The sequence below is a fragment of the Terrapene carolina genome, unplaced genomic scaffold (assembly GCF_002925995.2).
Source record: "Terrapene carolina triunguis isolate 2854851 unplaced genomic scaffold, T_m_triunguis-2.0 Scaffold119, whole genome shotgun sequence".
NCBI lineage: Eukaryota > Metazoa > Chordata > Testudines > Emydidae > Terrapene > Terrapene triunguis.
This window is the reverse complement of record NW_020664470.1, coordinates 131,825-146,268: the sequence shown is the minus strand read 5'-3', so window position 1 is coordinate 146,268 and position 14,444 is coordinate 131,825. Positions and strand designations below refer to the sequence as shown.

The window sequence follows — 14,444 nt, the reverse complement described above, 5'->3', positions numbered from 1 at the left end:
AATCCCTCTAAGGGCCAGCATTTTGACACTCTGTTTGCTCCTTCTCAACCAGATGGACTACATGTGTCTGCAACATGTGGCTCTTCACACCATGAATATTAGAGTCTTCCTGTTCATATTAATACCCAACTCCCACAAGAAGTTGAACATATTGGACAGGATTCTGCTCCCTGTTCCACCTGTATGAAACTGGACCCACTCCAAAGACTCCAGTGGAGCCCTGCTGGATTGGAAGAGGAAGCTCACCATTACTCATTCTTCTTGTTTTCATTTATATCTATGCTTTTAAAATCAGAATTTACCAGCAAAAACTTTATCAAAATGTTCCGTTGATCCAAAATATTGTTTTCTGTTAAAAATATTGACAACAATTTCAACAACGTTTTCAATAATGTTTTCATGGAAACCCCCCTACCCCCGCACACACACACAAAACTAGTTTATCATTTTTCTATCCCCTCTACGTATCAAATGCCCTATAGTGTGATAAGAGCTAGGGCAGATGGCTTTTAACACAGGTCTTACGTGCTTGTGCTTTTGCAAGCTATTTCTAGGCTGGAGGCACTGTGTGCAAATGAAATGATTTTATAGGCTTTATTGATTGAACATGAATTGTGCATCAGGAGACAAAGGCATCTGGCATCACACAGAGCAGAGACAGATTGAGCAATAATTCAGAACAGCAAGCAAAGAATACCAAGAGAGAATTTTTCTTTGACTCATGCGCAGAATCAGAATTGCTGAAGTAAAGCGCAGTCAAATTATGGGGTTAACTCACGAACTAGGTACTAGTGATTTCATAGCAGATGCTGAGACTCCCCTTCCCACTGTGATTCAAAATGATGACATTTTCCAGCCAAGTGACAATTCTGTAGTTCGCAAAATCTACTGGGTGGCATTAACGTGTGTGAGGCATAGATGAAAAAGTCTTCTTAAGAGCTTGCCTCCTTCCTGGAGTGAGCCACAATGTATTTGATCTCTTGTAGGATCTTGTCTTTGTTGTTCAATACATTCAGTCTGGCTGATTGAAGGAGTTTGGTGATGTCTCCCACATGGTAGAGAAAGCGAAGCATGGTGAATCTAATTCTCCATTCTGTCACATAGGCTGAAAGCAAAGAGAGAAAAGATGTGAATACATTTTTAGGATGAGGGTATTAATATTACTAATGTAGTATCAATAACAATTAGAACTATTATTATGATTGTATTCTAGGGTTCCCAGGCCATCGTGAGAGGAATATCTTGCTTCCGAGACTTAAGGCGAAGAATCAAGTGAGGCTCATGTATGGGGAAAAGGGTTTCACAAATGCTCTACTCCCAATCCCAAAGCATCTGGATGTTTTGTCTACAACGATCACTTTGCACTTCTCAGAGTTATTGAATCAGGTTGTCTACAGACTCAGACAGTTTCCTTTAATTCTATCTAATTCATTCTCCTATTTTCCCTGCTTTCTACCTCTCCCCCAGCTATTCTTTTGTCTTCTTGCTTTTCTCTGTAGTGTCCCATATGCAGCATGTTTGTGAAAAAACAAGGAGCAGATTCTGCTCTCATTTGCACTAAGGTAAATTAACCTAGAGTACAACCTATGCATCTACCTATCTAGGGATTTCAATGGAAACAATGCCATTTGGGTGCCTACCTCCATTAGGCTCCCTTAAAAATATTGCCGCTGAGTTCTTATAAGACTCCCATCATTATAGGAACAGAGCATTTAATGTCATGACATTCTGCGTTCACAGTGGATCAAAAATCAAGAGAAATAGAATGTGTGCAGAACGTACGGGTGTCTGAGCTGGTGTAACTCACATGCCCAGACAGCTGAGAGAAGGTTAAAGGTTTTCCAACTTCTAGACTCCTATGCATTCCTCTCTGAATTTGTCCTTATGTGCCAGACTCATCTCTTCATTGCACTAGTGTAAATCTACATTTATTCCTTCGACTTCACTTGTGTAACAGAGAGAAGATTTGCCTCTGTGTCTTGACTAGTGCTAAAGAAAGAAGTTACCTGATTCTGAGCTCAAGGAGTCATTTGATGAAACTGAAAATCTGCAAATGTGAAAATCATAAAAGCAAACACTTTTCTTTATACACAACAACAACAACAAAAACCTCTGGGACTCACTGAACACAACATTAAAGCCAAGAGCATGGTAGGATTCAAAACACGTGGATATTTATGGATATTTTCAAGATTCACGTTTAAATTAGTTAAAATTAAAAAAAAATGGAAGGGATATAGGCCAGATTTTGAAATGTATGGAGGTGTGGAAAGATACAGATAGGCGACTGGTGAGATTTTCAAAAGCAGCTGAATAGGTTAGGTACCTAATTCACTTAGGTACTTTATAAATCCCACTAGGAGTCTACCTGCACCTGTAGACACCTAAATATGTTTGAAAATTGGGCTCAAAATGTTTACAAAACAGAGGCAAAAAAAAACCAAACCCACAGATGCTACTGACAAACATCCCCTATGGCAGATAACTCTATAACTACTTAATCTGTGATTTATCCCAACTTCCTCTTAAGCTTCTATCAATAGAGATAAGCTTTAATATAGGACACAGGACTAGATCAATCTGACATTTTATCCCAATCTCTATGCCCCTTTGCTACCTTACCTCAGAGCAAACCAGACTCATCTGTATTTAAGTCATCCATGTAAGTGAAATGAGAGTGAGGTCAGTAGCATTTTAGAAAATGGGCGACATGAAAGTTACCTGGGCAATTCACTCTGTTGAAAAGTGGGAAGTGCATGACTGTTGGAGCACCCTCTCCTCTGAAGATGTAGCAGTCAGAGGGGTTATCTGGCTCTTGGAGTAATTTCTCGTCTATCTCAGGAAATGGGATGCAGTTTTCTTTACAGTATTTGGCAGTTTGCTTGAGGGCCTGTAAGTGAGGGAATCATGATTATTTTATTTAAAAGAACTGCTGTCCACAAGACCAGATAGCTCAAAACAGATAACTCAAAACCAAACTTTCTCTCTGAGTCCTCTACTAATTGACTAAGCAGAAAACCTCCAGTGGAAACCATACCCTCTGCTCTTGGGATAGGAAGAATGTTTGTGTAACAACACATGACTGTCTATAAAGAGCTGGGATTTCCAAAGAAGCTTAAAGGAGCAAGAATTTACCTCATGGAAAAGTCAATATGGGTTGGCTTAACTCACTTAAGTGCCTTTAAATATCTCAGCCCACAGCCATAAGCATAGATCAAACATGGCACATTGAGTCCAGTACACAAGAACAGAGCTAGAAGGTTCACAGCAGCCCATAACTGTTCAATAGGGATAGATCTGAGTGGTTCAGTAGAACCCGAAGGAGAACTCCGTGTAAGCTCAAAGGCTTGTCTCTCGCACCAATGCTAGTAGGTCCAGTAAAAGAAATTACCTCACCCACCTTGGTTCAGTAGGAGATATTTTCCTGTATGGGTCAACATTCATCCCCCGTACTCAACACATGAAAGCTCAAGGCTACCAAAGGTTCATCTTTCAGTTAAGGTGAAAAACAGATTTCCTTCCTTGAGATCACTATGGGGTTCTTTTTCTAAGGCACACATGGGAATTTGTTGTCCAACTTCCATTGATTAAGGCACCAAACTGTCCATTGTGCATTTGAAAATCTCCTGCAGAGATCCATTGGGCCCTGGGACACCTCACAAAAGTATTAGCGTTGACTCAAGTTGGCTGACCAACTTGCTACTTGGATGGTAGGATTCTTTCCACTAAACATTTCCCCAGCAGGGTAGAAGGGGATGGGATTCTTTGCTCCCTTCCTATCCTGAACTGTTTTCCAGAAATAAAGTAAAGAAAATATTGTTTGGTTGTTTTTTAAAGATTGTAAATTTCTTTGTTGGATTCTTATCTCTTGGGGTCAGGGACAATGTATTTTTCTGTGTTCAAATATCACCTGGAACAATGGGCCCTTTATTACTAATTTGATTGACTGTAAAAATGTAACAATGATAGGAGTTACCTTAAATGGTTCAAAAGGGCCATAGTCAAAGGAGAGGATCAGTTTCACTTTCCTTTCCGGGCGGAGAACCAGAGGGAAAGCACAGTTTATGGCTATTCCAGCATCTACCAAGGAGATGACTTTATCCTTCACCAGCTCAGTAGAGTCAAGAGCAGCTAAAGGAATGTATCCAAAGATAAAATTATCATACTAAGAGATTAGAATCTGCACCTTGCCAGTGGCAGAATTAATAAATAATATTCACTGCAGCTGTGCTCTGGTAAAGTGTCTGTATCTTGTGCCCTTATAAAGTAGAGCCACCCGTTCCCCACCCCTCATCGTCTGCTTCCCTTACTGCCCATTGTACAGTATGGCTGCCTTTCCTCACCTCTCACCCTCTGCTGCCCCTAGTGCCCATTATACAATATAGTTCTCTTATACTTGATCCTTCCATCCACTGGACATTATACAGTACAACCACCACTTTCTCCTTCCTGCCATTTATGGGGCATCATTATAAGCTGCAGTGGGGTGATCATCTGCTCCAGCCGTAGAAAATAGCCCAGGAAAGGGCTGTGGCTGGGGAAGGCTGAATGGAGAAGCAGCCTCAGCTATGGCCACGCCCCAATCAGGGCCCAGCTGGCCCTTATAAGAGGGCAGTGGGCCAGGAGCAGACAGTTTCCAGAGGGAGAATGGCCTGGCTGCTGGGAGGCTGAAGAGGGTACCTGAGTGGAGCAGGGCTGGGGAATAGGGCAAGGGAGCTGGGCAGCTCCCACCTGGAAAAGCCCCAGGCTGCAGCCTTGTCAAAGGCCAGAAAGGTACTAGGGTGCAAGGGTGCAGCCCAGGGTAGGCAGAGCTAGCCGGTCCAACCCCCCCTTGCCTATTATGAGTGGCTTTTACACTGCAGTCTGCCCCAGTGAGCAGGGCAGTAGCCCAAGACTGAGGCGAGGTGGGGATAGTGGGTGGGGGTTCCCCTGGGTGGGGAGACCCAGAGAGCGGGTGAACTGCCATGGGGCAGCGCCCGAAGACAAGGGGCACCAGTTCCAGCAGGGACACTGGGGCCAGCGGCAGCGAGGCACCAGCCTGCAGAGGGCGCTCTGGGTCACTGGAACTGTCAGTGGGAGCTGCGATCGGCCGAACCAGCCGACGCGGCAGGTAAACAAACTGGCCCGGCCCGCCAGGGTACTTCCCGGCCCGCCAGGGTACTTATCCTGGTGAGCTGCGTGGCAGAGGTTGCCGACCCCTGCTTTATATAAACCAATAAAAAACTGTTTCTACTGATAATCACAATTTACTGATAAGCAAAATAAGAAAAATGCTTTTGAGAATTTAAATTAGAATAGTTATAAAATAGACTAGTGAATGAATATTAAAAACTGATACGATTAGTTGATTTAGGGATATTAAGTTTGTATATTTTGACATATGATGTTGACAATTTGTGTTTTAATGGTTTTTAAAGGTTTAAATTTTTTAATCTCTGTGTCTACTGTCATTAAATATTCATTTGATTCTCCTCTTAATTTTCATCAGCTGCTAGTATTTAAATTGATAAGAATAAAAAAAATGCTTAAAATCTATATTTTCATGCAACTGAAAACTTAAATAAAAAAAACAAAAATGCTTAAAATAAGTATTGACACCATCTGTCAAAATTTAAAAATAAAAATTTAATTCTTCCAACCTTAAAAACCTCATGTTTCTGTGTGATGTATTTACTGTCAAAACGGGACATCCACACCACAGAGTCAGTAACCCATATTTTACTTACAACATTTGTAAAGAAAGTTATTATTCGTTCCCCATTTCCAGGTCAAGAGACCATGAGTGGTTTTTTGCCACATTCTAGCGAAATCCACCACTGAGCCTGTGAGAGGGCACAAACCAGAATTCAAATATCAGATCTAAATATATAAATATATTCAGGAACATCTGGAAATCAGCAGAGATGTTCTTATCTCTTATTTGCTAGTGCAGACAAGAAGCTGTGGGAAAAATACCAGCATGTCTTGTATATAGAGCAAAAATTAAAAAGCAAAGCTGATTGTGAGGAAATAAAGGGCATTCTTTACTGAGACAGACAGAAGCTGTGGTATTCTCAGAATCCTGGATTCCCCCATTGTGCCACATAATGACCCAAACACACTTGTCTGGATTGAGATGTGTCAGCTGTCAAATTCCCCCATGCACAGAACACCTGATGGCAGTATAAATCATTTCCTATATTTCACTATGTAAGATATGTGGCTCCCTTCCTTTAGCTGCTGATTTGAGTTGTGCAAATAACGGATTTTTTGGTTCCACTGTTGAACAAACAATTATAATTTAAAAATCCCAAATGAATATTTTTTAAAAAAAATTAAGTGAAAAGAGAAAGTAAACAAAAAAATCATTTTAGGTAGAATTAAATGATTGGCTTTTCTCAGAATGAAATATTTCTTTTCTTTTTTTTGAGTTCTAAAAGTTTTTTTAAGTGAAATTGAACCAATTTTTTTTTAATTGTTTTAAACCAAAAAATCAAAACATTTCACTTTGAAAATTTCAGTATGAAATATTTGGTTTTTCTTTCTGATTTATTTTTGTTATAAAATAAACAGTTCTGAAAATTTGATGCAAATAATAAAATATTATGGCTGACCCAAATGTGCATTTTTCAGGAAAGAAAATTGAGCTGAAAAATTTCACCCCCTTCTAATGCTGAGTTCCCTCGACTCCCATTAGAATTGCTTTGAGCTGAGGAAACACAACCTTCAATTGTTAAACACCCAAAATGGTCAAAATCCAAACACGGCCCGCTTATAATAATAATTTTGAGTTAATCTAAACATTTTGGTCAACACAAAATGGCTTTTAGATGCCTAAGTGCTTTTGAAAATAACACTAGGCACCTAAATATCTTTGAAAATCTGATGCTTTGTGACTTAGGAGCAAAGTCCCACCGAAAGTCAACAGGGCTTATTCTCTGACCTCCTGTTCATGCCTTTTGAAAACACCTTCATTGATATTGATGAAGGGGCTCAGAAACTTCCATAAAGGGTACGACAGAAATCCCTACACATAAACAGGGATAGTCCACAACAGCTCTGTGCTGAGCAGACATTTGTCAAAAAATGACAACATGAGAATTATTATTCACGAGGAAGGGTGAACAAGAGCCGAGGGATTTTTTTAACTGAACAGTTCATTGGGCCTGAGTCTCTCCTCACAAAGATGCCAATATCTCCTCATGCAACCAGTGTACAAGCGGAGATTCAAACTCAATCCACAGGGGATTAAAATGACTTACCTCCTCCGCCTTTAATGTTTTCAGTAATTGACTTGTTCTTAGTATCTGAAAAATATATTTGGGTTATCGGTCACTGCACACTATCATTGACAATAATGCAATCACCTAGGCAAGAATCCAGATAAAGATAATGAAACTATAGTCACCAGTTTTGATTTTTAAAGAGTCTAAGGGAGTTAGGTGCTCAAATATTATTTAATCCCAATGGGATGTGGGTACCTAATTCTCTTAGTATCCTTTGAAAACCCAGCCACTGTGAATGCTATTCACTAAAGTCTCACCCTGACAGAGGCAAGTTGAAGGGACAGAGGAATGCTTGTCTCTTATTCTCTAGATCCACTTTGTGCTCATTGAGAGCTCTTTGGAAATAACTTGTGAAAATCATACCCATCAGTTCTGGGAACATTCCTTACTTTCATGGCAAAGCTTTCTGATGTAGATGGATCTCAAAAAAAAAATACACTGAACTTTGGCCCTTGTGGAGGGAGGTCTCATTTCAGTTTCAAGAGTCTCCACGTTTGTTTGCTTTGTCTCCTCTACTACTCTGGCTCTACTAGGAAGCCAAACTAGGACTAATTTAGCCCTGGCTACTTACATAGAATTGTAGAAATGTAGGAAAGGAAGGGGCCTTGACAGGTCATCTAGTCCAGTTCTGTGCACTGAGGCAGGACAAAGTATTATCTACACCATCCCTGACAGGTGTTTTTCAAACCTGTTCTTGAAAACTTCCTATGTCAGAGATTCCACAACCTCCCCAGGGAATTTATTCCTGTGCTTCACTACCCTGACAGGAAGTTTTTCCTAATATCTAGCCTAAATCTCTCTTGCTGCAATTTAATTACATTGCTTCTTGTCCTGTCCTCAGTGGTTAAGGGGAACAATTTATCACCCACCTCTTGATAACAGTCTTTTACAAATTGAAATCTGTTGTCATGACCCCCTCAGTCTTCTCTTCTCCAGACTAAATAAAGTGAACGTTTTCAATCTTTCCTCATAGGTCCTGTTTTCTAGATCTTTAATTATGTATATTGTTCTCCTCTGGACTTTCTCCATTTGTCCATATCTTTCCTGAAGTTTGCTGCCCAGAACTGGACACAATGCCCCAGCTGAGGCCTTATCGGTGCTGAGTAGAATGGAAATATTACTTCTTGCACCTTGCTTATAGCACTCCTGCCATGTGCTTTGTGATTGCACATAATATGTGTGCAAAGAAAGCTCTTGCTAAATATTTTGGGAGTACAATGAAAATTCCATCTCCCTGCAGAGAAGGAGTCTCTTTTTATTTCCAGTAACTCACAATTACTCAGTGGTAGCCGCCACACAGGACAGGGAATCTCTACAAAACATTGGACTTAAAAGCTCTGGGAGTGGGCTGTGAATATTTGGTCCGAGGACTCATGAGGAACTGTGTTCATACAGATTTAGATGTGTCACCTAGAGATAATGAGGGTGAGAATTATTGTTTGCTCTGAAAGACTAGAAGACATGACCCCCAGAGATCTTGGCAAAATGCAGTAAGCTAGATTCTTCCCTCATTTACTGATGGGTAAATCTATAGTAACTCCAATGACTTCCTCTTCCCAACGTATGCCACTGTTGCAGAGCATAGCATATGACTAAAGAATGCCAAAGTCCTATAAGCTGCAGTATTCATTAGACAGATTGGTAAAGATATATATATGTATGTAGGTAGGTTTAAAGCCAGAAGGGACCATTAGGTCATCTAGTCTGATCTATTGTATAGCATGGGCCACACAATTTCATCCAGTTACCTTCACCAAGCCTGTCAACTTGTGTTTAACTAAAGCATCTCTTCCAGAAAGGCATCCAATCAGACTTTGAAGCCAAAGAGATGGAGATTCCACCACTTCCCTTGGGAGTTTGTTCCAATGGTTAATCACCCTCATCATTAATATGTGTGCCTTATTTCTCACTTTGATTTGTCTGACTTTAACTTCCCGCCATTGCTTCTTTTTATGCCCTTCCCCTGCTAGATTTGAGAGTATGCCTGTATTTTCTCACTGTGAAGGTATTTAAACACCATAATCTAATCACCTCTTGGACTTCTTTTTCATATATTAAACAGACTGAGGTCCTTAAATTTCTCACTGTATAAGACTTGGCATCATTTTTGTGACACATCTCTGCATTCAGCTTCAATGTCTCAATGTCCCATTTTCAAATATGGACACCAGAATCAGACACAGTATTCAAGTATCAATTTCAGGCAATGGATTGGGAATCAATTCAAGGCAGTTCAACTCCTGGCTTTGCCAAAAGTTTTCTAGGTGATATTTGAGAAGTCACTTAGGCTGGGATTTGTAAGGTATTAAACACTCATATCCCACTGAATATCAATTTTAACATGTTGAGATTCCTTTGAATTTCCTCACTATATTTCTCATTGAACCTCAGTTCCCCATCCTGAATTTTTGAAAGCTTCTCAGATACTTTGATAGTGACCATCACAGAGTTGCCTATATTATTTAAGAAACAGGACCTTCCCAGGTGGCTTCGGTCCTGAGCACACACTCAGAAAACAGAGAACATGAGAATTACTCATGAGACTATGTAATTAACAATCTGGATATGATTATCTTCTCAAGCAGGAGTAGATCAGAAGCAATTCCACTGCTGTCAATGCAGTGGTGCTAGTCTGAATATGTGTTAGCAATCACTTTACTTGTAAGGTGTTTCTTGATCCAGCTTTTAGGCTATGGGGCTCTAAGGGAGGCATGTGATCTAGGATTTTAAGCAGTCATTCTGAATAAAGCCAGCCTAGATCAAGGTGGGGAGAGTTTTGCCTCTCTGTCTTAGGGGGCAGCCTGCTTTTTCTCTATATATTTTTATTTACTGAGTATTAAGGTTCTGGATTTTTAAAAAAAAATAAAGTAATATTACACTGCAACCTTCTAGCAAGAGTATTTAATGTTTTATCCAACTTCTCTGTTTGAATGCTATGAACATAAAGCAGTTACAGCTATAGGGTCAGAGCGAGAGATCCAGGACTATATACACCTACCTGGTGAAAAGCCTCCTGGTGAAGCTCCTGCTGGCTCACTCTGCAATGAGCCTTCCATATCACCTGAAAATGTCATAAGGATTGCCAGTCATTTCACAGCCACAGACAATAACACAAATATCTAAGGGCCGGTTTAAACTGAAAACTTAGGTCAATTTAGCTACTTCATTCAAAAGTGTGAATGAAGAGACGTAATAAAGCTGACCTAAGCCCCAGTATAGATACAGGTAGTTTGATGGAAGAATTAGCCTAGCTACCTCCTCTCAAGGGGGTAGACTAACTACAATGATGGAAAAACCCCTTCCATCACTGCAGGAAGTATTGACAAGACAGAACTATGGTGATACAACTGCAGTGCCATAGCTGTGCCATTGTAACAGCTGTAGTAGTATAGACAAGGTCTAAGAAACAACACACAGATAAGAATGAAGATATTCTCTAATAGTCCAAGGACAAAGTTGTTAGTTTAAATAGCTCAGGATAGATTCTTCCCTCCCCTTCCCTACCTCTAGTATGGAATGTCTCCACATTTTGCCAGTTTTTTTTTTTCCTTTTCATCTTATCAAAAAATTATCCCTTCCTGTGTATCCACATGGCTACAATCAGTGTCCAGACTTTATTATTTCCCTTCTTAACTACTACAGCCTCTTCCCCTATTGCCTCCCAAAAACATTCATTAATCCCCCTCTGGTCGGTCCAAATTCTACCCCTAATATCATCTTCCCCGTTGTCTGGCAATATGGCCACATCAGCTCGCTTTTGGAAAGTTTTCTGTCAAAACTATTTTTAGCTGCAAAATAAGGGTGTGAGAAGTTTGGGTTGTTACCGACATTATTATGAAAACCCCCCAAATTTCAATGAAGACAGAAATTTTATATATTTGAAATAATTCCATGTAATCAAAAAGCTATTCTCTCTCTCTCTCTCGCTCTCGCTCTCATACACACATGCGCACACACATATGACATGGTCTAGTGTGTTGATTAGCACTATAATGAATTCCATAAATAAAAATTTATAAATTTACAAACTATGGTTGCAGATGCAGAGGCTGCAATACTCATTGAAGGCTGGGTATCACAGAGGAGAAAGCCAAGAGATGGAGTTGTGAGTGTGACCGTGAAAAGGAAGCACAGAGATTGAGCTGCTTGGGCACTGAGCTCTTTGAGTGGCAGACATGGGGATTTCTGAGCAAGGAAACTGCTGGTTTTATTGTTCCTACTCTGTTCAGGGCTACATGATTTACTGTACATTTTTTTAAAATAAAGATTAGACCAAATGTACCTGACTTATATCATCTATTCCTCCCCCTAATAACATGGCCCTGAAGGCCCCAACTATTGGCTAATGACTTAGAACAAAACAGGCAGCCATGGATAGATAGATAGATACACTTACCAGCTTCAGGTTCAATGGTGGGTGCTGGAAACCCCTTGACCATTCCTTCTGGACAACCTGAAAATGCCATTAGGATTATCAGTCATTTCATATACCCATGGACAATCACATAATCAGCTAGGAAGCAACATTCAGGTTACAAAGATCACGGTCAAGATTTTCAAGTTTCATAAGGAACAAAATTTGTAGAAAGTAGAGGAAATCCAATTTTTTTTACCTGAAATAGTTTTTCAACCAAAAACAAGAATAAGAATCCTGATTTTTTTTTCCAGTAAATTTGTTTTAGTTTTGATTAAAAAAATCATTTTTTAGAAAATTGTTAATGAAATATTTTTGATTTCTGGTATTTCAGTGAACAACCAGTATTTTTCCCCCAGGGGAGGGGAAGGGAATGGCCCTTTATAGACATCAGCAGTAGGCACATCTGGTAAGTAATTCCACTTGTATCATTGGAGTGACCACGGACTATAATGACCTACTTTCTTTTGATGGTGAATGTGATTCCTTTTCTCCCTTAAAGAAGCCAAAGAATATATCTGGAAAAAAAACCCCTCAATTAAGCAAGTCAGTTATTTCACAATACCTTGATAATAATTCAGTCCTTTAGAACACAAATTTTAGGCCACAATGATTTATTAGAAAAAAATATATTGATGAAATTATACCACATCCATTTCTGTCTACTCCCCACCAATCTTGTCACTAAATCTCTATCTTATCACACTCGCTTAGTGTGCTGCTGTGTCCCCTCTAGAGGTGCCTGAGACACTTACAGAAGTTGATGTCACTTTTATTTGTGATTGAACTAAAGGGGGACAAAGTGACACTTGGAGTGGGAGTGGCTTATATATCCCTTTCTGTCTGCCCATATGACTCAAACCATCATCTAGACCTATTACTTCCCATTTGACATATTGACTTATTAAAGGTTTTTTAAATATATAAAACTAGAGTTGATATAAATGTTTTGACCAACATTTTTTCCTGTCTGAAAATGTGGCTTCATCAAAGTTGAAAACTTCCATTAAATATCAGTTTTGATCATCTTTTGTTTTTAAAAAAAATTCCAGTAGGAAACTATAAAAAGAAACAAACAAAGAAAAAACAATGTAAGATGACACTGTTTCATTTTTAGAAACCAAAAAAATATCATTTTTCTATTTTTGGTGTTTGAATTTTCACTGCATTTTACAATCTCTCTCTTCCTTTTGTATTTCTCGTCCTCTTTTTTTTTAACTCACTGGGGGAAGTGGCAGGTGGAGAAATATAAAAAGATGGGAGAAAAGCGGAGTAAATCCCAATTTTTCACACTTATTTTACTATTTTCCAACTAGAAAAAGTTGGGCATTTTTTCCCACCAAAAATTGTGGGTTTCTGATTTCCTCTAATAAAAATTAAAAACAGCAAGTCTAAGAACCTTTGATAGAACCTAAAATAGAAGAAATAATTAAATAAAAAAAAGTCTGCAGAACATGAAACACCATCACCTTCAGGAGCACACACAAAGAGATGCTGTTTGCAGTGTGCTGTAAAAGTCCTTACACCTGGGTTATTTTAGAGCAGTGCAGGGAGCTTGTTCTGGAGTTGATAAAGAAGACTCCACTCTAGAGAGTCCCATCCAGCACAAAGTTGAGGACCTGAGCTCTGACTCCAGTGTGCTATGAGGACAGAAACTGGCATACCTTTTATGACTTTTTCATTTTCTGTTTTGCTGCCAATGGCACTTCCCCACAAACCTGAACACAAGAAGGAAAAGAGTATAAAAGGATTTGACTCTGTTTACTTACACAGGTTCTACTTAGGGTTGATCAAGGTATTTTCTTCACGTTATTTTTTTGAGAAAATTGGTTTTTTGTCAAAATGAAAATGTCAAGTAAAATGTCTGCTTTCATGAAAAGGGTTTTTTTCATTAGAAACTTTTTTAATTTTTATTTTATGTATTAATTTATGTATTTATTAGTTGAAACTGAATTTATTAATTTTGTTGGTTTTCAAAAGGATTTGGTTTTCTATGGTTTTCAAAACTATGTTTTGGTTTTTATTGCTTTTGCGCTGAACATTTTTATTGTGAGGAGGTTATCTTTTCCTTTCTTTTCTGAAAAGGCAAAAATTTTCCACTGAACATTTTCACAGTAATTAAAAAAAATATTATCACATTTTCCAGAGCAGGGGGAGAGAAATTCCCACCATTACTAGTTCCATGTTAAGAACCTATTCTGCTATGTAAGGAGGTCTCAAGTTTGGGTCAAGAAATAGAACCATGGAAACACATGCCAAAGATCATAAAGTCTTACAGTCATAGACCTTGAGGCAGAAGGGACCATGAGATCATCAAATCTGACCTCCTGCAAACCACATGCCACAAACACTACCGAAGACCCACTAAATCCAGCAACCATAATTGAACTAAAGTATCACAATCCTCAGAAGACTAAACTGTGATAACATGTAATGGTTCCATATTACCACCACATGTAGGAGTGTGGTAATTAAGGTTATTCATTAATTAGATTCCTCACCAATATCCAATGGACTGTCCTCCAGATGGCCCAAAATGAATCAAAGGGTCAAATTCTGATCTCAATTACACTAGAGTAAACCACAAGAATCTCTGTTCAAGTCAATGAAGTTACTCTGAGGTGTAACAGAGTAGAAATTGGCCCATATCCTCTAGAGAGCAAGAAAAAATTACTGCTGGGATTTACACAGGAGCTTAAGGTAGTTAGATGCCCAATTCCCAATGAAATTGAGATTTGGGAACCTAACTCCTTTTAAAATCCCTA

General features: G+C 39.1%; 1 protein-coding gene across 1 annotated transcript in view; it reads right to left on the bottom strand.

The window, feature by feature from the left end:
• Window positions 1–932: 932 nt before the first annotated feature.
• The window catches only part of LOC112120843 (cytosolic phospholipase A2 gamma-like), a 90,552-nt gene continuing 77,040 nt past the window's right edge, over window positions 933–14,444 (bottom strand). Inside the window, exons 6-14 of the mRNA XM_029911732.1 lie at window positions 13,344–13,397; window positions 12,141–12,197; window positions 11,662–11,718; window positions 10,264–10,326; window positions 7,242–7,286; window positions 5,727–5,822; window positions 3,977–4,131; window positions 2,722–2,890; window positions 933–1,105 (exon numbers count right to left, since the gene is read on the bottom strand). Coding sequence (XP_029767592.1) covers window positions 933–1,105; window positions 2,722–2,890; window positions 3,977–4,131; window positions 5,727–5,822; window positions 7,242–7,286; window positions 10,264–10,326; window positions 11,662–11,718; window positions 12,141–12,197; window positions 13,344–13,397 — 869 coding nt within the window. The remainder of the gene's footprint in view (window positions 1,106–2,721; window positions 2,891–3,976; window positions 4,132–5,726; window positions 5,823–7,241; window positions 7,287–10,263; window positions 10,327–11,661; window positions 11,719–12,140; window positions 12,198–13,343; window positions 13,398–14,444) is intronic.